This window comes from Scleropages formosus, chromosome 7 (genome assembly GCF_900964775.1).
Source record: "Scleropages formosus chromosome 7, fSclFor1.1, whole genome shotgun sequence".
NCBI lineage: Eukaryota > Metazoa > Chordata > Actinopteri > Osteoglossiformes > Osteoglossidae > Scleropages > Scleropages formosus.
In genome coordinates, this window is record NC_041812.1 from 13,510,635 (window position 1) to 13,532,380 (window position 21,746).

General features: G+C 48.5%; 2 protein-coding genes across 2 annotated transcripts; both read right to left on the minus strand.

The window, feature by feature from the left end:
• Positions 1 to 939: 939 nt before the first annotated feature.
• On the minus strand, positions 940 to 2,653 carry LOC108937621 (5-beta-cholestane-3-alpha,7-alpha-diol 12-alpha-hydroxylase-like). The gene has a single exon (XM_018757647.2). The coding sequence runs from the start codon at positions 2,612 to 2,614 to the stop codon at positions 1,079 to 1,081; it is 1,536 nt and encodes a 511-aa protein (XP_018613163.2). The 5' UTR covers positions 2,615 to 2,653; the 3' UTR covers positions 940 to 1,078.
• On the minus strand, positions 940 to 20,047 carry LOC114910986 (5-beta-cholestane-3-alpha,7-alpha-diol 12-alpha-hydroxylase-like). The gene is made up of 2 exons (XM_029253808.1): positions 18,496 to 20,047; positions 940 to 1,085 (listed from the first exon to the last, which is right to left on the minus strand). Exons 1-2 carry the CDS (start codon positions 20,022 to 20,024, stop codon positions 1,079 to 1,081), a joined length of 1,536 nt encoding a protein of 511 aa, XP_029109641.1. The 5' UTR covers positions 20,025 to 20,047; the 3' UTR covers positions 940 to 1,078.
• Positions 20,048 to 21,746: the final 1,699 nt, after the last annotated feature.

Below are 21,746 nucleotides of genomic sequence, written 5' to 3' on the forward strand. Positions count from 1 at the left end.
TCGGTCGGTGTGGGGACCGCCAATAATATATGGTCTCTTTCAGTCCCAGCAAACGCACCGCAGGTGCCCCAAAAACTTTGTCTCCCAAAGTTCGTAATTCTTTTCATCTCCGTCGAAACACAGTCTACTCCATCTGTTACCAACTTCTCTCCTGAGCCCATAACCTGTTGAGACCCCATCTCTGCGTTAAAGAAGTGGTAAATTAATTATACTTAAGGGAGGTAACAAAAGGGGGTGCAGTGGGTTGGACGGCAGACTGCGGCGCAGTCCTACTCTCCGGTAGGTCTGGGGTTCGAGTCCCGCTTGGGGTGCCTTACGTGTTACGGGGTGGGCTCCGTGATCCCGTAAGGGACAAGCGGTTCTGAAAATGTGTGTGTAGGTAGGTAACAAAGTGCACGCTCGCACCGTGGGTTGTCTTAAACCGGAAGAGAAAAACATTTATTTACATACGTGCTTCATCAGAACACATCACGTACAAAGGTCATGTGATCGATACTTCACCAACATGAGAGCGCACTGAATAGAATCTCCAGCAAAAGGACTACCCTGTTTCGTCTGAGAAGAAAATAAAGTGTCTTTTACCTTTTGCCACAACCTACTTGTGTGAAGCTGGATTTTTAGCACTAAAAGTACTTCAGTCCAAGCACCGGGCCCGTCTGGAGGTCAAAAGTGACATGCGTCTGTCTCTCGCTAAAATGAAATCACACTTTGACAAACTGTGTAGGACCCACCAGGCTCATCCATGCCATTGCAATTCATATTACAATAAATTCACATCTGAAATGCTGTTTCAGTGCTGTTGCAATTTTCTTTCTGTAGCTTCTGTAGTGTTTTTTTGTATATCTGAAAAACTGAAAAATATTTACATTAACTGAAAGTGGTACTTTTTTTCATAGTATCAAGGCACTGGTAGATGAAAAGTTAAACCTGCAGGGAGCATTTGCATTTTAATTAAAGCATTTATTAGCATAAAGCATTAGAAACAAATTCAAAGCAAAACAAAGTATGAGGGATGAAGAAGGATAGAATCATCATTGTGATCAAACTAATTACCAGCATTCAAGAATATCTTTTATAATTAGAACCTCAACCTGTATCTGAACTGGACATTTCTTGTTGGGTGCATGGATCCGAACCCCCAGCGCCTGCAATTAATCGATGGAATCTTCTCTTCTGGATCCGTCAGCTCAAACTCAAAGTATGACAGCATGAGAAACACAAACTGCTTCACCTCACCGGTGGCAAAGAAGCGGCCTGGACACATGGACACCCCGGCCCCCCAGGGCATGCTGTAGTACTTCACCTTCTTGCCATTCTTATAGAAGTCTGTTTTCCTGGTCCCTTCTGGTGTGAGGAAGCGGTCGTACTTGAAAGTGAGTGGATCAGGGTGGACATCTGGGTCAATATGGACAGCGACATAGGGGAAAAGGGAGACGCGGTCACCCTGGCGGACTTTGTACTCGCGTCCATCAGCCATCTTCAAGATCATGTCCTCCACAACGGCTCTAGTAAGAACTGGGGCAGTTGTCAGTCTCAAGGTTTCCTCAACAACACCGTCAAGGACAGGGGTCTGGAGCAGCATGTCACGAGTCAGGTTAATGAGGGGGCCTCCTGGCTTCACCGTCTGCTCTGTGGCCCTCAGCACCTCCTCCACCTCCTTCTGGACAGCTCTCATAGCTTCTGGGTGCTTCATGAGGTACAGAAGAAGCCAGAAGGCTGTAGGGCCTGTATTACTCTGTGAGGCCCAGAGGAGTACGAACATGAACCGGTCCTGCATGGACTTCTCCACTCCATTCTCTTCCCTGAACTGCTGATGTTCCAAAATCCATCCACTGACGTTCTCTCTTTTATTAACGTTCTCAACAGAAAATTTGTCCCAGAACAACCTCTTCAGCCTCTCAGCTTCCATCTTCTCTCTTGGGGGTAAGACCCCATAGGCCAAATCAGGGAAAAGCTTGTCATACTTCTGGAACTTATAGAAGAGCTCATTGGAGGTCACCCTGTCAAGCTCTTCAGCTTTCTCTGGACTTTTTGAGGAGCAAGCAACCTCGTTGCCGAAGAGAGTCAAGTAACCAGCCCGGAACAAAATGTTGTAGCAGTAGTTGAACAGTGCCTCTTCCTTCCAGGTCTTCTGGTTGTCACCCTGGCCCAAGCTGTATAGCATCAAGTTCTGCAGGTTTCCCATCATAGCCTGAGTCATGACCACCAGGCCGTCTCCCATCAGATGCTTGTTGCTGGACAGCTGCATGTGCTTATGTTCATTCTGCGTGGTCATGTAGCCAAACACCCTCGCCACCAGCTGCTTTGCAAACTTGGAAAAGTCCAGTTTTCCTCTGGACTCCTTAACTACTGCTCCAAAGGACAGGGGGTCCATGATGAATGTGAAGTAAAAGCCTCCCAGCTGCACAGTGAAAATGTCCCCATGTTTCTTTTTCATCCTCTGGAGAAACTTGGAGGTGTCCCTCCGGAATTCCAGCACATGTCCGAGCCAAGGCATGGGCCCTTTGTCCAGCGGCGGCTCTCCGGGGCGACGCCTGCGAAAGGCCCCCAGGAGGTACAGTCCCCCAAGCAAGCATGCCAAGATGGCAAGAAGGACTGGCAACAGAATGTGCATCTTCCTTCACCTTGTGTCACTAAAACCAGTCTAAGCTCCAGTTCAGACTCTTTATGCCTACACAGTTGCAAAGCTCCTCCCACTCTTTGTGTTCATTTGATGCTTTCGAAATAGCACAGTTCGCCTGAGCCTCCCGGCCAGCCTCTTTCTGAAGATCAGAGTTTCCCAAACACCATTTCGTAAGGTTCTTTCTTTGTAGTGGTTAGATAATCTTTTATGCTGAAAATTCCTGTACTGCAATTGCGTTACCCAAAACTTTCATAGCTTGAAGAATACCAAGTGGAGCGTGAATGTCATGGTTGCGCGTAGCGAGGACGGACTCAAGTGCAGAGTTCTCGTACACCAATGTTTAATGAAGCCAAATCAGAATCCAAAAAGCAAAGTCGAGGGACAGGCGTGGGTCAGGCGATCAGCAAACGTAGTACAAAAGGTTAGGCAAAGAACCTGGTCAGGAACACACAGGTAAAAGGTCGATGTCGGAGTAGGTTCGCTAAAGCATGGCTCGAAGGGAAACTAGGAGGGGAGGTAAAACAAGGTTCCGCGTCTGGGCTTCCTCGGCTTCCCTCTTTATTGCCGTTCCCATTAGGAAACGGCAGGTGTCGCCGATGTGCCGGCTGCGGGGGACGTGACAGTGAGATAACGATGTTCTTGAAGTACCTAATATCTTTGTTTCCAGTGACTGTTTGAAAACCTCTTTTGAAAAGCAACTGAGCCCTAAAATATGCAGCATGTAGCATAAACAAGTTGTGCGCAAAAGTTAAGGACAAACAATATAAGTGTTACATCCTCCACTGCTCTCCTAACAAAAACTCCTGAGCACAAACAAGACCAGCAAGATTTAAAGCCCTGAACCACCGCTCTCTAGTTGTGAAATCTCACTCACCCTGAGACAACGGAGAGTACAGGGCAGAGGGACACACTGATACTGCCATCTGACAGAGCCTGTAGAGTACACACACACACACACACACACATTTTCAGAACCGCTTGTCCCGTACGGGGTCACGGGGAACCGGAGCCTACCCGGCAACACAGGGCGTAAGGCCGGAGGGGGAAGGGGACACACCCAGGACGGGACGCCAGTCCATCACAAGGCACCCCAAGCGGGACTCGAACCCCAGACCCACCGGAGAGCAGGACTGCGGTCCAACCCACTGCGCCACCGCACCCCCTAGAGTAGTTAAATGTAAATAAAGTGAAGAACTGCGGTTTAAAAAAAGGGCAACACGGTGGCACAGCGAGTGGCACTGCTGTCTCACAGCACCTGGGTGGTGTGAGAGAACGTGGGTTTGATCCCTGCTCAGTCTGTGTGGAGTTTGCATGCTCTCCCTGTGTCTGTGTGGGTTTTCTCCGAGTGCTCCGGTTTCCTCCCACAGTCCAAAGACATGCTGTTCAGGTTCCCTCATAGTGTGTGAGTGACAGAGAGAGAGTGTGTTTCACTGATGTATGGATGAGTGCCCCTTTGTAAGTAGTGTATTTAGCAGTGTAAGTCACCTTGGTGAATAAGGTGTGTGTGCTAGTAACATTACACAGTATCCATTGTAAGTTGCTTTGGAGAAAAGCATCTGCTAAGTGAATAGATGTAAATGTAGTTGACCAGCAACAGTGTTATAGCAATCAATCTGAAAGAAAAGAGGATCCTCATTTACCCAAAGCAACTTAATGAAGATCTGCTCAGGGAAAACTACATCATGCCAGCATAAGATGTACAGAAATTGTATAAGTTTCCAAAGGCAAGAGTGTTTGCAAGAGCAGGTGCTTGAAATGGATTTCTTTTTAATGCAAACTGGAGGAAGAGAGTAGCTATAAAACAACACAATGGACCTCATATTGAGAAAATGATGGCTCAGATTCCCTTTTGGGGGTATCAGTCACAGCAGAAGTCCACCAGCACAAGCATGACAAGACACTGGCCACCCTCAGTCGGAACAGAACCAATAGTCAAAGATATCCTTGTTAGCTGTCGGGGAGGGGGGGGGGGGGGGATTTTGATATGGAAGATATAGTATGCACTTGCACTAACAAATATTAAATAACACTAATATTTATATTTATATGAGTTCATGTGATAGAAAGCATTTTCATAATTGTTTATATATTTGGCTTACATGTTGCCTGCTCCAAAAATATTCCCACTTAAGTATTCACTGCTAACTCACAAATAACTGAAACTGCAAATGTCAAATTCGCAAGTCTGGAGGGGCAAATGTAATATGTGTTACAAGTACTCATTTCTGTGCTGTACTTTACAAATGAAACAAGAAGTACTAATCTCACTCTTCAATAAGGCACTCACTTTACCATTAAAGCTGACTATTTAATTATTCTCAGTAAATTTTTCTTAAAATATTCATTTGAATTCACCTGCAATTAATAAATTGTAAAGAGTCAATGCCAAAGCTACATATACATTGGTTTTTTACCATGCAAAACACCAAAATGTATACTTCATATGTACTTTTAAAGCTTTTCCAGAATTTTGTACGATGGGATTTTACAAAATAGGAAACAGCCTTAACAAAGCTTGCATATGGTAATAAAAATCATAGAATTTTGTCCTATTGACACAAAACATCTGCAACTTGGACGACAGCAAGAAGGGGCATTAAATAGGAATCAGTCTTAATCCTGTATATTTAATGATAAAAAATTACTATGCAGAAGGTTAAAGTTTAATCTGTAGAAACCCTGCATTTTGATGTCTTGTCCCAAGAATGGCTCACAATTAAAAAATTTGTGTCACGACCACACACGCACCGCAACCAGCAGCACCTGACTCCGATTAAGCACCTGCCAGCAATCAAGCATTCATCTATAAAAACCATCCCTAGCTCCTTCCCCATTGTGGAATCTCTTAGAGACAACCATCCATCCAGTTTCCACAGCGATCCCTCAGCACCTTACCTGGCCTCCTCCGAGTTCTTTGCTTCTTGTTCCTTCACCCGTCTCCTTGTCCCTGCTTCCAATGGCCTTGAACCTCACTTTTTTGTCATAGACTACATCTTCGGATTCTGCCCTTGGACCCTGTTTGCACCTCGCATTAAACCATGCTTGTCCCCGACTTGAGAGTATTGCCTTGTCCTGAATATTTTTGTCCACAAGGCAGTGCCCCGGAAACCGGAGTGCCTCGAGATCTGTTTGTCCCTTCCATGCAGAGCCACCCTCTTAGAAAGTCTGGATGCGGCTAAGCCCCCCTGAGGTACCAGAGGAGTACCATGACCTCATGGAGATCTTTTGTAAAAGCCAGGCTTCCACCCTGCCCCTGCATTGGCTGTGGAGTTGTACAATAGATCCCCTGAGGGGGACCTCCCTACCTTGGGGCAAGATTTATCTGTTGTTGCTTCCAGAGCAGAAAGCCATGGAAGACTGTGTCGCAGAGGCCTAGGCCTCTAGCATTATTCGGCCCTCAACCTCACCAGTCTCAGCTGGGTTCTTCTTTATCGGGAAAAAGGATGGGGAATTGCGTTCCTGTATTGATTATAGGGGTCTAAATGAGGTCATTGTTAAGTATCCACATCCCTTGCCCCTCATCATGGCAGCACTGGAGCAGGTCCATGGTGCATAGATATTCACGAAAGTGGACCTGCGAAGCACATACATTCTCATCTGGATAAGGGAAGGAGTCGAGTGGAAAAGAGCATTTAGCACTTCCCTGGGTCACCATGAATACACAGTCATACCTTTTGGTCTTCCGAAAGTGCCCTTGGTTTTTCAGGCCTTTGTCAGTGATGTATTGGGGGATTTGGTGAACAGATGTTTGCTGGTCTTCCTAGACAAGATTTGATCTACTCCAAAACTTGGGAGCAGCATGTTTGGCTGGTGCTGTAGCGGTTGTTGGCCAATAACCTGTTCGTAAAAGGGGAGAAATGTCTTTTCCACCAGACACGGATGTCTTTCCTTGGGTTTATCCTGAGCCCCGATGGGGTTTCCATCGACCCTAAGAAAGTTCAGGCCATCGTAGATTGGCCCCGGCCAGCCAGGATGAAAGCTCTGCAACGCTCTGCTAATTTCTACTGGTGGTTTATCCGGGGTTTTAGTTCTGTGGCTGCTTCTCTCATGTCCCTGCTATGGGGTAAGGGAACCCAGCTCGCCTGGTCCCCTGAGGCCATAGAAGCCTTCTGAGTCCTGAAAGCGTACTTCACCACCACCACCACTCTGATTCTGCGACATCCTGATCCCACTCTTTTATTTGTCGTGGAGGTTGACGCCTCGTTGGTCGGAGTCGGGACGGTACTGTCCCAGAGACAAGGGATTTACCAAAACTCTTCCCCTGTGTTATTTTTTTGCGTAAGCTGTTGCCTGCTGAGCGTAACTATTATATAGGCAAACGGGAACTTCTAGCAATCAAACTAGCCCTGGAGGAATGGCGGAATTGGCTGGAGGGGGTCACTCACCCGTTCCTAGTGTTGACCGACCACAGGGCCCACTATACTTAAGGACAGTCTGCTAATTTAACCCCTCGCTAAGCCTGCTGGGCACTTTTTTTTAACTCAGTTCAAGTTCACAGTGTCATACCTGCCCGGGACTAAGAACATAAAGACAGAAGCATCGTCCAGGATTTATGACAGAGACGCGATCACAGTGCCCCCCGAACCAGTTTTACAGACCACCTGCTTCGTCGCTCCTGTCCAGTGGCAGTTCCTGCAGGACCTCTAGATAGCCTAACAGGGGGAGCCAGGACCAGCCAACAAGCCGCCCCAAATAGAATACGTACCCGCACGGTTGAAGGCACCGGTGCTCCAGTGGGTGTATGACTCACCATTCGCACGGCACGTAGGCAACCACTGAGCCCTCTCCCTAGCGCAAGGTAGCTTCTGACGCCCTTCCTCCTGCAAGGATGTACAAGAATATGTGGAGGCTTGCAGTGCTTGTACCCAAGCCAAGACCTGAAACCAGAAGTCCGCCGGGTTGTTGGAACCACTCCCGGTGCCCTCCAGACAATGGTCCTATGTGGCGGTGGAATTCCTGACCGACCTATCCTTTTCCGAAGGTAACACTGTCATTTTGGTCCTGATTGACTGCTTCTCTAAGGCATGCTGTCTAGTTCCCTTGCCATGACTCCCTGTGGCACTGGAAGCGGCAAAGACCTTGTTCCACCATGTCTTTTACCTTTATGGTGTACTGGAAGACAGTGTCCAACTGGGGCCCGCAGTTCTCGTCCAGAGTGTGGAAGGCCTTGTGGCACAAGCTGGGGGTTTCAGTCAGCCTTACCTCAGGGTATCACCCCCAGGCAAACGGCTATGTAAAGCAGTTAAACCAGGACTTGGGTCGATTCCTCCGCAGCTACTGTAGCCAGAGACAGCATCAGTGGTCTCCTTTCTTGTCTTGGGCTGAGCACACTTATAATTCACTATATCACACGTCTACAGGATTGTCCTCCTTCCAGTGCATCCTGGAATAAACAACTCATACGTTTTAAATTCCCCGCCATTTTGAGTAGCGTCATGAAATCTTGTGCCGTCCTGTTTTTGTCTAGTGTAGCCGTGCTATATACTGCGGTGGGCAGCGTTCTGGGTTCAGATATGACAAAGGATGCACAGGCCGCATTCATTGTGAATGTTTATTTGAACAACAGCGCACAGGGCAATAATGCTCTCGGTCCAAGAACCCCTCTTCAGCAAGGATCTGCACCTCACACCAGCCTTCCCAGCCTGCTTGGCACTCCTCAGGCTTTCTTCCTTTTCCACTGGCAAACACGGGCACCCTATTATATTCCCCATAAGTCCCCACAGTGGTTGAACACTTATTTACATTTTCACAAATGACAAAACATTTCAGATGTGTGTTTATTGTAATATGAATTGCAATATGTCTTTACATTATATAAAAGTCTTTACACATGAAAATATATAGTTGCCTTTATATTTTAGATAAGGGGGTCCCCTGTATGGAATCATCATATCTGGGGGTCCTTGGGATTAAAAAGTTTGAAAACCCCTTTGTTAGAGCCCCACCAGTAATGTTTCCATTTTCATTTAAGCATTTAAAACAAATTCAAAGCAGAACAAAGTACGAGGTATGAAGAAGGATAGAATCATCATTTGGATCAAACCAATTAATGACATTCAAGAATAGCTTTTATAATTTGAACCTCAACTTGTATGTGAACTGTACATCTCTTGTTGGGTGCATGGCAAAGTTTGCATATGGCACTACAGAAAGTAATGATCACAAATGAATCCATATTCATTATGAATTCTGCTATTGTCCCTAGGATTAGAACCTCAACCTCTACCTGAACTGGACATCTTTTATTGGCTGCATGGACCCGAACCCCCAGTGCCTGCAATCAGTTGATGGAATCTTCTCTTCAGGATCCTTCAGCTCAAACTCAAAGTATGACAGCATGAGAAACACAAACTGCTTTGGTGGCAAAGAAGCGACCTGGACACATGGAGACCCCATCAGTCAGTTTGGACAACAATGTAGGGGAAACGGGAGACGCGGTCACCCTGGTGGACTTTGTTCTCACGTCCGTCAGCCATCTTCAAGGTCATGTCCTCCACAACGGCTCTAGTAAGAACTGGGGCAACTATCAGTCGCAGGGTCTCCTCAACAGCGCTGTCAAGAACAGGGGTCTGGAGGAGCATGTCAAGGGTCAGGTTAATGAGGGGGCTCCCTGGTTTCACTGTCTGCTCTGTGGCCCTCAGCACCTCTTCCAGAGTAGTGGCTGAATAAAGGTTGTATCAGGGGATGCTTATAGAGTTCCGATGTGTGAACAGTTTCACCGTAAATGAATTGGAGAGATCTTGGGTGCAGTGGATCTAAAAAAGTTGAGTTTTCAGACCCTTCTTGAATATAGACAGAGTTTCCGCAGTTCTGAGTGACAGGGGAAGGTCATTCCACCACAACGGACCCAGAACCGAGAACCTCCGAGCTTTACCTTTCGTGTGCGGGACCACCAAGTGAGCAGAAGTAGACGAGCGAAGGGGCCTGGCTGGGGTGTAGCTGTTGATTAAGTCTTGTAAATAGCTGGGAGCAGTTCTATTGATGCATTTGTACACAGTAACCAGGGTTTTGAATTTTCTACTCTCCTCTCTTAACCAGCTTGGGATCAAAGGTGCAGCACTAAGATGGTTTGAGTCCTACCTCTGACAGATCCTATCAAGTGTTCTGGCGGAGCTCTCGTTCTCCTCCTCTGCCTCTCTCAACCGGTGTTCCACAGGGCTTGGTATTGGGTCCTCTTCTTTTATCCATCTACACCTTCTCCCTCAGTCCGGTCATAGCCTCCCATGGATTCAAATATTGCTGCTATGCTGATGATACCCAGCTCTTCCTCTCCTTTTCACCTGGTGCGTTACATATATTCATTTAGCAGACGCTTTCGTCCAAAGCGACATACATCTTAGCACAGGTACAATTTATGCATTACCTTAAGAGAAAGAGACATACCTGCAGACATGTGACTCAAGTAAACCTAGTTTGTTACCTACCACTTGCTGCACCGAGGTTCATCGTTCAAGTAGGTGTATAAAACACAGGATTGACAAATCCTGATACCCTCCTACCATTTTTTTAAAAAAAAAATTATATTAAGATAGACAAGCAAGCAAATACAATGCCGAAGTAGTGGCTGATAAAAGGCTTTATCTGTTGATGCATTTGTAGACAATAACCAGGGTCTTGAATTTGATTCAGGCAGCTATAGGAAGCCAGTGCAGAGTAATGAGAAGAAGAGATACGTGGGAACGCTTTGGCAAATCAAACACAACTCATGCAGCAGCATTTTGTTGAAGCTGCAGAGGTTTGATGGCAGTAGCAGGAAGGCCACATGGGAGAGAGTTGCAGTAGTCCAGACAGGAAGTCATCATTGCCTGGACAAGTAGTTGGACAGAGTCAATTGTGAGGTGGGGATGGATCCTACGAATATTATGCAGGATGTATCTGCAGGACCGGGTTGTGGCTTTGATGTGCTGAGAGAAAGACAGACTCGAGTCTATTGTTACTCCTAGACTCTTAGCCAAGGAGATAGGCGAGGTGAGTGAGTTGTCCAGTTTGATCGATAGATTGTGATAGGAGGATGGGCCAGCTGGGAGGTAAAGAATCTCTGTTTGAGGAAGGTTGAGTTGGAGGTGGTGATCAGGCATCCATGAAGAGATGTCAGACAGGCAGGCAGCAATGCGTGCGGAGATGTCTGACGCACCAGGTGAAAAGGAGAGGAAGAACTGAGTATCATCAGCATAGCAGTGGTATTTGAATCCATGGCTACGACTGGACCAAGGGAGGAGCTGTAGATCGAGAAAAGAAGAGGACCCAATACCAAGCCCTGTGGGACCCTGGTTGAGAGAGGCAGAGGAGAAGAATGAGAGCTCTGCCAGACCACTTGATATGATCTGTCAGATAAGTAGGACTCAAACCATCTTAGTGCCACACCTTTGATCCCAAGCTGGTTAAGAGAGGAGAGAGTAGAATCCAGTGGTTGACTGTGTCAAATGCCGCAGACAGATCGAGGAGGATGAGGACCGAGGAGAGGGAGGCAGCTCTAGCGGCTTGGAGAGCATCAGACACCACCAGAAGGGCCATCTCAGTGGAGTGACTAATTTTGAAACCAGACTGATAACCATCGAGGAGATGGTTCTGGGTGAGGAAATCAGACAGGCGATCACAGGCTACCCACTGTAGGATTTTAGACAGGAAGGAGAGGAGAGAGACCGGTCTGTAATTTTCAACCAGATTGGGATCCAGAGAGAGTGTTTTTTAACAGAGGTGAAATTAGAGCGGTTTTGAAGGCAGCTGGGAAACAGCCAGAGGAGAGCGAGGAGTTGATGATCTTAGAGATGAAGGTGGAGTATCGTAAAAAAGATTTGCTCAGGGCAAACTGCATCATGCCAGCATAAGGTGTATTGAAATTATACAAGCTTCCAAATGCAAGAGTGTTCACAAGAGCAGGAGCTTGAAATGGATTTGTTTTTAATGCAGACTGTATATGGAGAGCAGCTATAAAACAACATCATGGACCTCATGTTGAGAAAATGATGGCTCAAAGTTCCTTTTGGAGTATCAATCACAGCAGAAGCTCATCAGCACAAGCAAGACGAGATACTGGCCACCTGCAGCAGGACAGAACCAATAGTTGCAACGTCCACGTCCATGCCCACACCACAACCAACAGCACCCGACGCCAATGAAGCACCGGACGGCAATCAGAGCATTCGCCTTTAAAAGACCCTCCTCAGCCCCTTCACTCTCACAGAATGTCCCTGAGACAACTGTTCCCCTTTTTCGCTCATGTCCCGACCTCCTTCAGTCCTAGCACCAGTTCTTCGTTTCCTGGCTTCAGACCATTCGCATCGTCTCCTGACTACATCCACGGATCCTTGCTCGCATTCTCACCGCTGATCGACCAACTCATCGCCCTTCCATGACAGCAAGAACTGACCAAACCCCTTGGTTACTGCCGAACGATCCCGCACTTGGGTCCAGCCATCCCCGCATCTTTTGTTCTGCGTGACAATAGTGAAGGGTTAGCTGTAGGGAAAAATGAACCATGACCACTAACTGCTGCCCTAAATTGTTAGCCCCTGTAGTTTTTTTATTGCAATTTTAGTTAAATTATAAGCACTAAATGCTGACCTGGTGATAAAAGAAACCCACTTGGCAACATCTTACTTGTGCCACTTCAGGCACACACAAAAAGTTATTTAAAAATATTTCAGTTTTTGCTCAACCGTGGTCTGTTTGTTCACAGCAAAAAAACTGGTTATCAAACATTAAAAAGCTGGTTTGTTAATCTCTAGGTGTCGTGCCCTCTGGCTCGGCGCAAAGAGAAACACCTGCTGCGGATCAGGGGACCAGAACATAAAAGGGAGGCGCGGTGCGAAGTCAAACAGAAAACCACGTTCAGCCTTACTACTCGCTTGCATCTCTCTAAGACTTCTGTTCTTCTCCTGACCTTCCTGTCCTTGTTTCCACTCCTCGCCCTTTCTCCTGTACATTTACATTTACATTTATTCATTTAGCAGAAGCTTTTGTCCAAAGCAATGTACATCTCAGTAAAAGTACAATTTATGCATTACATTGAGAGAAGCAGACATAGCTACGCACATGAAAATCTCAAGCAAACCTAGTTTGTTCCCCACCACTTGCTGCACCGAGGTTCATTGTTCAAGTAGGTGCATAAAACACAGGATAGACAAATCCCGATATTCACACCAATTTTTTATTAATTTATTTTTTAACTTTTTTTTTTAAATTAAATATTATAAGATACACAAATGAGCAGTACAATACCAGAGTAATGGCTGAATGAAGGTTGTATCTGGGGATGCTTCTGGAGTTACGATGCGTGAACAGCTACACCCTGTATGAGCTGGAGAGATCTTAGGTGAAGTGGATCTGGAAAAGGTGGGTTGTACCCTGTTTCCCTCCTCATGTCCCTTACCTTTTAGCTTATGCTTTGACTTACTGTTTTGGATTCTCCTGTTAATGATGATTGCTCCTCGGTGACCCCCGCTTGTATTCCTGGCCATACACACATCATCTGAAACTGCTTGTCCTATATGGGGTCATGGGGCCTAACCCAGCAACACAGGGCATAGGGCCAGAGACACATCCAGGCTGGGATGCCAGTCCGTCCCAGGGCACCCCCAGCAGGACTCAAACTCCAGATCCACTGCAGAGCAGGACCCAGTCAAACCCACTATGCCACCACACTCCCCATGTTCCTCACCACAACTTTTGGATTGCCCCCGTTCAAGGACACCTCAACTCTGCACTTGGGTCTGACGACTCACTTCCCAGTTCGAAACATGACAGATGGCTCCGCCTCAAACACAGACCCAGCAGAGCATGCGCACTACCAGCGTGCGCTTCCCTCGCAGACAGAGCTGCTGGGAGCACACGAACAGGCTCTCAGCCGCCTGACCTGCGATTTCCAGGACCTGGTGAACGCACTGCAGATACAGGGGCGGATTGCAAGAGCCAGCCCGGCCCCAGAGGACCAGAACCCCGCAGCAGCCATCGCACCAGCACCACCTCCCGAACATGAGCCCTGCCTGGCCACCCGGGCGAGGTATGATGGCACCCCATCCTGATGTGCGGGCTGTCTTCGGCAGCCTGCCACAGGTGTACCACTCAGACCGGAGCCATGTGGCCTTCCTGATCTCCCTCCTGATGGGCCGGGCTCTGGACTGGGCCACCGCTGCCAGAGGGAGCTGTTTCCAGGACTCTTACAAGGACTTCAAAGCCCACTTCCAGGCAGTGTTTGGGCTCCCGAACTGCGACCAGGTTGCCAGCGAGCACCTACTGGACCTGGAGCAAGGCGACTACTCGGCCGCCGACTATGCGGCGGAATTTAGGACTGCCCAGCTCGCCTGCTTTTGGCGCAGACTGAACCCCAGGTTATAAAAGAAGCTCGCGTTCTGGGGAAAGAGGTGGATGCTGGACCAGTTTATCAAGACTGCCGTCACACTTGACAACCTCACCCAGGACCGCGAGCCCCACCTGAGACGCGTTCTGGTGACATGTTCCCCATCGCGGACCCACGCAGCCGGGGCATGGCCGCCTCACTGCAGAAGAATGGCAGCGAAGACTCTTGAAGCCGCTTGTGTCTTTACTGCGGAAACCCAGGGCACCTCCTGATTGATTGCCCAATCTGCCCCAGGCCCCAGGTTAGTGGTGTGCTTCAATGTAACCGTCTCACTGTTCTTGTGGTTATATCCTGGGGGAAGCACTCGGTGGAGACCCAAGCATTGGTGGACTCTGGGGCGGGCGGGCGTTTCATGGACACAGGGTTCGCGACAACACATTGCGTGCCCACGGGCCCATGCAAGACCCGGATGAGGGTGAGTGCACTGGATGGACAGCCCCTGGGCTGAGGATTTGTCAACTCCCATACTGAATCCCTCCACCTGGGGGTAGTGACCTGCCACAAGGAGAGGTTGTAGTTTTGCCTTATCGTGGGTCCCGAGACCAGGTGATCCTCGAGTTTCCCTGGCTGGCCCTGCATGACCCAGTCTTCCAGTGGGGGACGGAAGAATTGGTGTCCTAGGGCCTGCAGTGCAAGAGGACCTGTTTGAGGCTGCCATGCAGGGCCACTTCGGTCGAGTGTTCTGACTCTCCCCCGCAGGTACCTATACCCCCTGAATATCAAGACCTGACTGAAATTTTCAGTAAGGTGCAGGCAGTGGTGCTCCCTCCACATCGGCCCTAGGATTGTGTCTTAGACCTTCTCCCAGGACCAACACCTCCTCGGGGGCGGGTATACCCGCTTTCCATACCCGAACAACAGGCGATGCAACAGTACATCTCGGAAGCCCTTGTGGCTGGGATCATTCACCCGTCCACCTCACCGGCAGCCACTGGGTTCTTTTTTATCGAGAAGAAAGACGGGGGCCTCCGCCCCTGTATAGATTACCGTGTTTTGAACCGCATAACCGTGAAATACTCTCATCCCTTGCCCCTCATCACAGCCACCCTGGAACATGTCCACTGAGCACAGTGGTTCACCAAGTTGGACCTATGCAGTGCCTACAACCTGGTAAAAATCCGCAAGGGGGATGAGTGGAAGATGGCTTTTAGCACTACCCTGGGCCACTATGAATACCTATGTAAGAAAGAACTGCCGGCACAGTCACCAGGGTTGCTAGAGAGGGCTGGGTTTAGTCAACATTCTGAGGGTCAACAGACAAAAGGGGAGGGGGGGGAAACGGGGCTACAGAGAATTGCTATTTCATGGGGGTGATCGGGGTCATGCTCTCTCTCTCTCTCTCTCTCTCTCTCTCTCTCTCTCTCTCTCACGTCTCGGGTCGTCTCTGGTGTCAGCTCCTTAGTCACTCTCTCTCCTCACTGGTCGAGGCAGGAAAAGAAATAGAGGCATTGATTAAGTTCAGCTGCTGTCGTTCCATCCCCGACTCCACCCCCCCTTCAGACTGCCCTGGCATGCTACAACCTAGTTATGCCTTTCGGTCTTGCTAATGCTCCAAGTGTCTTCCAGGCATTTGTGAACCACATCCTTGGGGACCTCGTCAATCACGGGGTGTTGGTGTATCTTGACGACATTCTTATCTATTCCCCATCTCAAGAACAGCATGTGGCCCTGGTCCGACAGGTTCTACAGTGACTGTTGCAACATCGTCTCTTTGTCAAGGGGGAGAAGTGCCAATTCCACCAGGCGCAGGTATCCTTCCTGGGATTCGTCCTCAGCAAAGAGGGAGTGGCTATGGACCCAGAGAAGGTAAGGGCTGTTCCCCAATGGCAGCGGCTAACCACTGTAAAGGCCCTACAGAGCTTCCTTGGGTTTGCCAATTTTTACTGCTGGTTCATTCACCCCTTTAGTACTCTGGCTGCCCCTTTGACTGCGCTAACCTCTACCAAGAAAGCCAGGCTCCCCTGGAGAGAGGAGGCACATCGCACCTTCAAGGCCCTCAAGACCCGGTTCATGACGGCTCCGATCCTGTGCCATCCAGATCCGGAAGCGCCGTTTGTGGTGGAAGTAGATGCCTCGGAAACCGGGGTCAGAGATGTACTGTCCCAACACCAGGGGGATCCACCTAAGTTGCACCCTTGCGTCTTCTTCTCGAAGAAGATGTCCCAGGCCAAGAGAAACTATGACATTGGGAATAGAGAACTTCTGGCTGTAAAACTGGCCCTCGAGGAGTGGAGGCACTGGCTCGAGGGCACGCAACATACCTGCAGACAGCGAGACGCCTCAACCCTCAACAAACCAGGTAGGCTCTCTTTTTAACCTGTTTCAATTTCATCGTCACGTATCGGCCTGACAGTAAAAATACCAAGGCTGATGCCCTCTCGTGCATGCACGAACGGGAGCCAATCAAACAGGACCCGAAGTTCATCCTTCCTCTGACCTGCTTCGTGGCTCCGGTACAGTGGAAGTTCTGCCGAGAGCTCGCTCAGGCCCAAGCTACAGAACCAGAACCCTGAGGTAAACCCGTGGGGAAACAGCACCTACCCCCAGTATGCGAGCGACCATCCTGCAGTGGGCTCATGACCATCCCACAGCAGGGCACCCTGGGTATAGCAAAACCCAAGCCCTCCTCCAGAAGCACTTTTGGTGGCCATCTCTACCCAAAGACCCCCAGGACTGTGTCCAGGAGTGCCGGGTATGCGTCCAAGCCAAGCCGTCAACCCAGAAGCCGACCAGGCTACTGGAACCCCTGCCAGTGCCCAACCATCCCTGGTCCCACATCGCTTTGGACTTCCTAGTGGACCTTCCTGCCTCGGATGGTAAGACCACTGTAACGACCATTGTGGATAGGTTTTCCAAGGCTTGCTGTCTGGTACCCCTCCCCAGGCTCCCAATAGCACTAGAAACTGTGGAGCTCTTATTTTTCGATGTGTTTCGCCTCTTTGGGTTCCCTGAAAACATAGTGTCTGACCGGGGGCCACAGTTCACCTCCCAGCTACGAAAAGCGTTCTGGCAGAAGCTGGGAGTATCCATGAACCTAATGTCGGGGTACCATCTGCAGGCGAATGGGCAAGTGAAACAGCTCCAACAGGATATCAGCAGGTTCTTGCGAAGCTACTGCACAGAGAAGCCACAGTAGTAGGTGAGATTTTTACCACGGTCCGAATGTGCACATAACACCCTGCCTCATGTGTTCACTGGCTGTTCCCCATTTCAGTGCGTGTTAGGGTACCAGCCCCTGCTGTTTCCATGACAACCCGGCTCTAGCGATGTACCGGTCGTTCTCCTGTTAACAACGATCCCTCCTCGGTGACCCCCGCCTGTATTCCTGACCACAACTTGACCCCAATCAAGGATGCCTCAGCTCTGCACTTGGGTCTGACGACTCACTTCCCAGTTGGAAACATGACACTAGGATCAAAAGGGCACAGCATACATACAGTACTTGTATGCTGACAGGGTGGTTGTGCTGATTAATTTCAAGAGCATAACAAAAATGAAATTTAATAATAACATATTTCCCAACAGTTGCCTTTACTATACAGTTGTGCTATGGAAGTTAGAGCTAGAATTTGCATAACATGGACATTTCTGACAAGCTTTCATTCTAGGAAATTTAATATTTGCATGGCACAATGAATTTGAACATATACTAAAATGTGTTACAAGTGAGGGGGGCGCGGTGGCGCAGTGGGTTGGACCACAGTCTTGCTCTCCGGTGGGTCTGGGGTTCGAGTCCCGCTTGCGGTGGACTGGCGTCCCGTCCTGGGTGTGTCCCCTCCCCCTCCGGCCTTACGCCCTGTGTTGCCGGGTAGGCTCCGGTTCCCCGTGACCCTGTAAAGGACACACGGTTCTGAAAATGTGTGTGTGTGTGTGTGTGTGTGTGTGTGTGTTACAAGTGGTTGTCTCTGCATTGCACTCTTCAAATGAAACAAGAAGCACTAATCTCGCTCTAATAAGGCACTTACTTTAGCATTAAAACTGACTTTAGTTATTCTCAGTGCATTTTCCTTCAAATGTTTTTTTGAGGGGGGGTGCGGTGGCGCAGTGGGTTGGGCCACAGTCCTGCTGTCTGGTGGGTCTGGGGTTCGAGTTCCGCTTGGGGTACCTTGCGACGGACTGGCGTCCCGTCCTGGGTGTGTCCCCTCCCCCTCCGGCCTTACACCCTGTGTTGCCGGGTAGGCTCCGGTTCCCCGTAGCCCCGTATGGGATGAGCGGCTCTGAAAATGTGTGTGTGTGTGTGTGTGTGTGTGTGTGTGTGTGTGTGTGTGTGTGTGTGTGTTTCTTTGAGGTCACTTGCAATTAATAAATTCTCAGCAATCAGTGAAAAAGCTACATGGACATCTTTTACCATACAAAACACAAAATATCTATTTCACATGTTTATTGTGCTTTGAAAGATTTTGCATAATGGGAAATGGCCTAAACAAAGTTTGCATGTGGCACTAAAGAAAATAATGATCACAAATTAATCCATATTCAACATGAGTTCTGGCATTGTCTTTAGAATTAGAACCTCAACCTGTATCTGAACTGGACATTTCTTGTTGGGTGCATGGATCCGAACCCCCAGCGCCTGCAATTAATCGATGGAATCTTCTCTTCTGGATCCGTCAGCTCAAACTCAAAGTATGACAGCATGAGAAACACAAACTGCTTCACCTCACCGGTGGCAAAGAAGCGGCCTGGACACATGGACACCCCGGCACCCCAGGGCATGCTGTAGTACTTCACCTTCTTGCCATTCTTATAGAAGTCTGTTTTCCTGGTCCCTTCTGGTGTGAGGAAGCGGTCGTACTTGAAAGTGAGTGGATCAGGGTGGACATCTGGGTCAATATGGACAGCGACATAGGGGAAAAGGGAGACGCGGTCACCCTGGCGGACTTTGTACTCGCGTCCATCAGCCATCTTCAAGATCATGTCCTCCACAACGGCTCTAGTAAGAACTGGGGCAGTTGTCAGTCTCAAGGTTTCCTCAACAACACCGTCAAGGACAGGGGTCTGGAGCAGCATGTCACGAGTCAGGTTAATGAGGGGGCCTCCTGGCTTCACCGTCTGCTCTGTGGCCCTCAGCACCTCCTCCACCTCCTTCTGGACAGCTCTCATAGCTTCTGGGTGCTTCATGAGGTACAGAAGAAGCCAGAAGGCTGTAGGGCCTGTATTACTCTGTGAGGCCCAGAGCAGTAGGAACATGAACCGGTCCTGCATGGACTTCTCCACTCCATTCTCTTCCCTGAACTGCTGATGTTCCAAAATCCATCCACTGACGTTCTCTCTTTTATTAACGTTCTCAACAGAAAATTTGTCCCAGAACAACCTCTTCAGCCTCTCAGCTTCCATCTTCTCTCTTGGGGGTAAGACCCCATAGGCCAAATCAGGGAAAAGCTTGTCATACTTCTGGAACTTATAGAAGAGCTCATTGGAGGTCACCCTGTCAAGCTCTTCAGCTTTCTCTGGACTTTTTGAGGAGCAAGCAACCTCGTTGCCGAAGAGAGTCAAGTAACCAGCCCGGAACAAAATGTTGTAGCAGTAGTTGAACAGTGCCTCTTCCTTCCAGGTCTTCTGGTTGTCACCCTGGCCCAAGCTGTATAGCATCAAGTTCTGCAGGTTTCCCATCATAGCCTGAGTCATGACCACCAGGCCGTCTCCCATCAGATGCTTGTTGCTGGACAGCTGCATGTGCTTATGTTCATTCTCCATGGCCATGTAGCCAAACACCCTCGCCACCAGCTGCTCTGCAAACTTGAAAAAGTCCAGTTTTCCTCTGGACTCCTTAACTACTGCTCCAAAGGACAGGGGGTCCATGATGAATGTGAAGTAAAAGCCTCCCAGCTGCACAGTGAAAATGTCCCCATGTTTCTTTTTCATCCTCTGGAGAAACTTGGAGGTGTCCCTCCGGAATTCCAGCACATGTCCGAGCCAAGGCATGGGCCCTTTGTCCAGCGGCGGCTCTCCGGGGCGACGCCTGCGAAAGGCCCCCAGGAGGTACAGTCCCCCAAGCAAGCATGCCAAGATGGCAAGAAGGACTGGCAACAGAACGTGCATCTTCCTTCACCTTGTGTCACCAATACCACTCCAGTTCAAATTTCTCCTGTTTATTTAACAACTTTACTCCACCTGCTTGGCATGAAACGCTCCAATAGTGCGGAGATGATTTGTAACAGATTAAAAATTATCCTGTGAAACCAACCCACAGCCCTCCCCTCTGAGAGTTTTCTGTTTTTCATGGTTTTAACATAACAGCTATCAGAGGACTCTGCACAGCATCTCCCAATAAAAGGACATTTCCAAGTTACTGGTCATATCTGTAGCTAATAAGTAACTTGGAAATGCTGAAATATCTATGATGCCCTGGGAGAACCCCCTGCTCAGCGCCCCCCTTCTCCCCCCAAAAAAACCTCTCTCGCTCGCTCCCCCTCCCCTCCTGCTCTCCTTGCAGATGTTACCTCAGGTGTTGCAATTGGATGCCCTGAGGTGATGTCAACTAACCCTGCCCGTCCTTCTTGTATTTCTTATTAAGAGTACAGGTGTGTGTTCGACTATGTTCCTGTGCTGCACAATCAGAGCCGCGTATGATATAAAACTACTACAAGAGCGATTCGAAAGCATATGGAGGTGCAGTCTGCTTGTGAGACGCTCCCGCAGAACTTTGATGTCATACGCCGAACGGTCTGCGCAGACGTGACGTCCAAATAAGCAGTAAAAACCTGATCGCACATTCTTTTCTTTTTTTTTTTTTTCCCCTGGGCACCCCGTGCTGCCCCCGGTAAGATGCTGCCCTGGGCGTTTGCCCATGTCGCCCATGCCTAAATCCGCCACTGAAGGTTGGAGAATATAATATGAATGCATATAGCATGGTGCATGTTACTTTCACACTACAAAATGGTTTACAGTTTACAGCCCATGTCCTGTGAATTTATTGTCCTGTGTATCTACTGTTCTGTTCTGTATATTTATTGTCTTGCACTTGTTTCACACTGCTGTGAATTTGCTCTTTATGTAGTCTTGTGTACTGTTCTGACTTGCCTTGACTTGACTTGGGAAGAGCCATCTCGGTGTGGATTTGTTAGCACAAAATGAGCTAAAGAGGAAACAATTTAACATGCTATGTAATATTCCCCATTTTACTCTTATTCTCAGTGAGTACATGCAATGATCTGAGCTCTGTGTTTTGCAGGTTTTACCAGAAGCAGTGATGCCATCTGACAGTAATGTGTGTGAGCTGGCTCTGGGGCAGCAGGCCAGTGCGTAGTAGAGACATATGAATTTCTTGTGTAGCATGAGCTGAGATAAACCAGGCCCATTACTACATCCCTGTACTCTCCCTTTCAGCCTAACGGGAACTCATGCATTACAGTGATAGTTGCATTTATGTAGTCCAGGTTCCGGCTGGGCAAGGCCATTAATTTTACTAAAGTTCTTGGGCAACTTGCTCATGACTGTTACAGTAGGGCTCTTCCTCAGTCAGCCTCCATGTTTGTGCCAGGTGTACATTTCTTTTCCAGGTGTATATTTGGTTGGACGTGACATCCAAATCAGCCTTAACACTTGGCAGTTTATTACAGAATTTTATGTTTAATTTTTTTTTCTTTTTGGGAAACATGACCAAATATCTTACAGCTCTCCAGCAAATTAGATGGAATGACACAAGCCAGTTACATTTTGCTTTTTTTAGAATCTCAGGAAATTTCTGTTTTGGTTTCTCAGCAGCCAGACAGTAGGGTGTTTCCTTCACAACATCTGGGAATGTTCAAGATGCATTTCTAC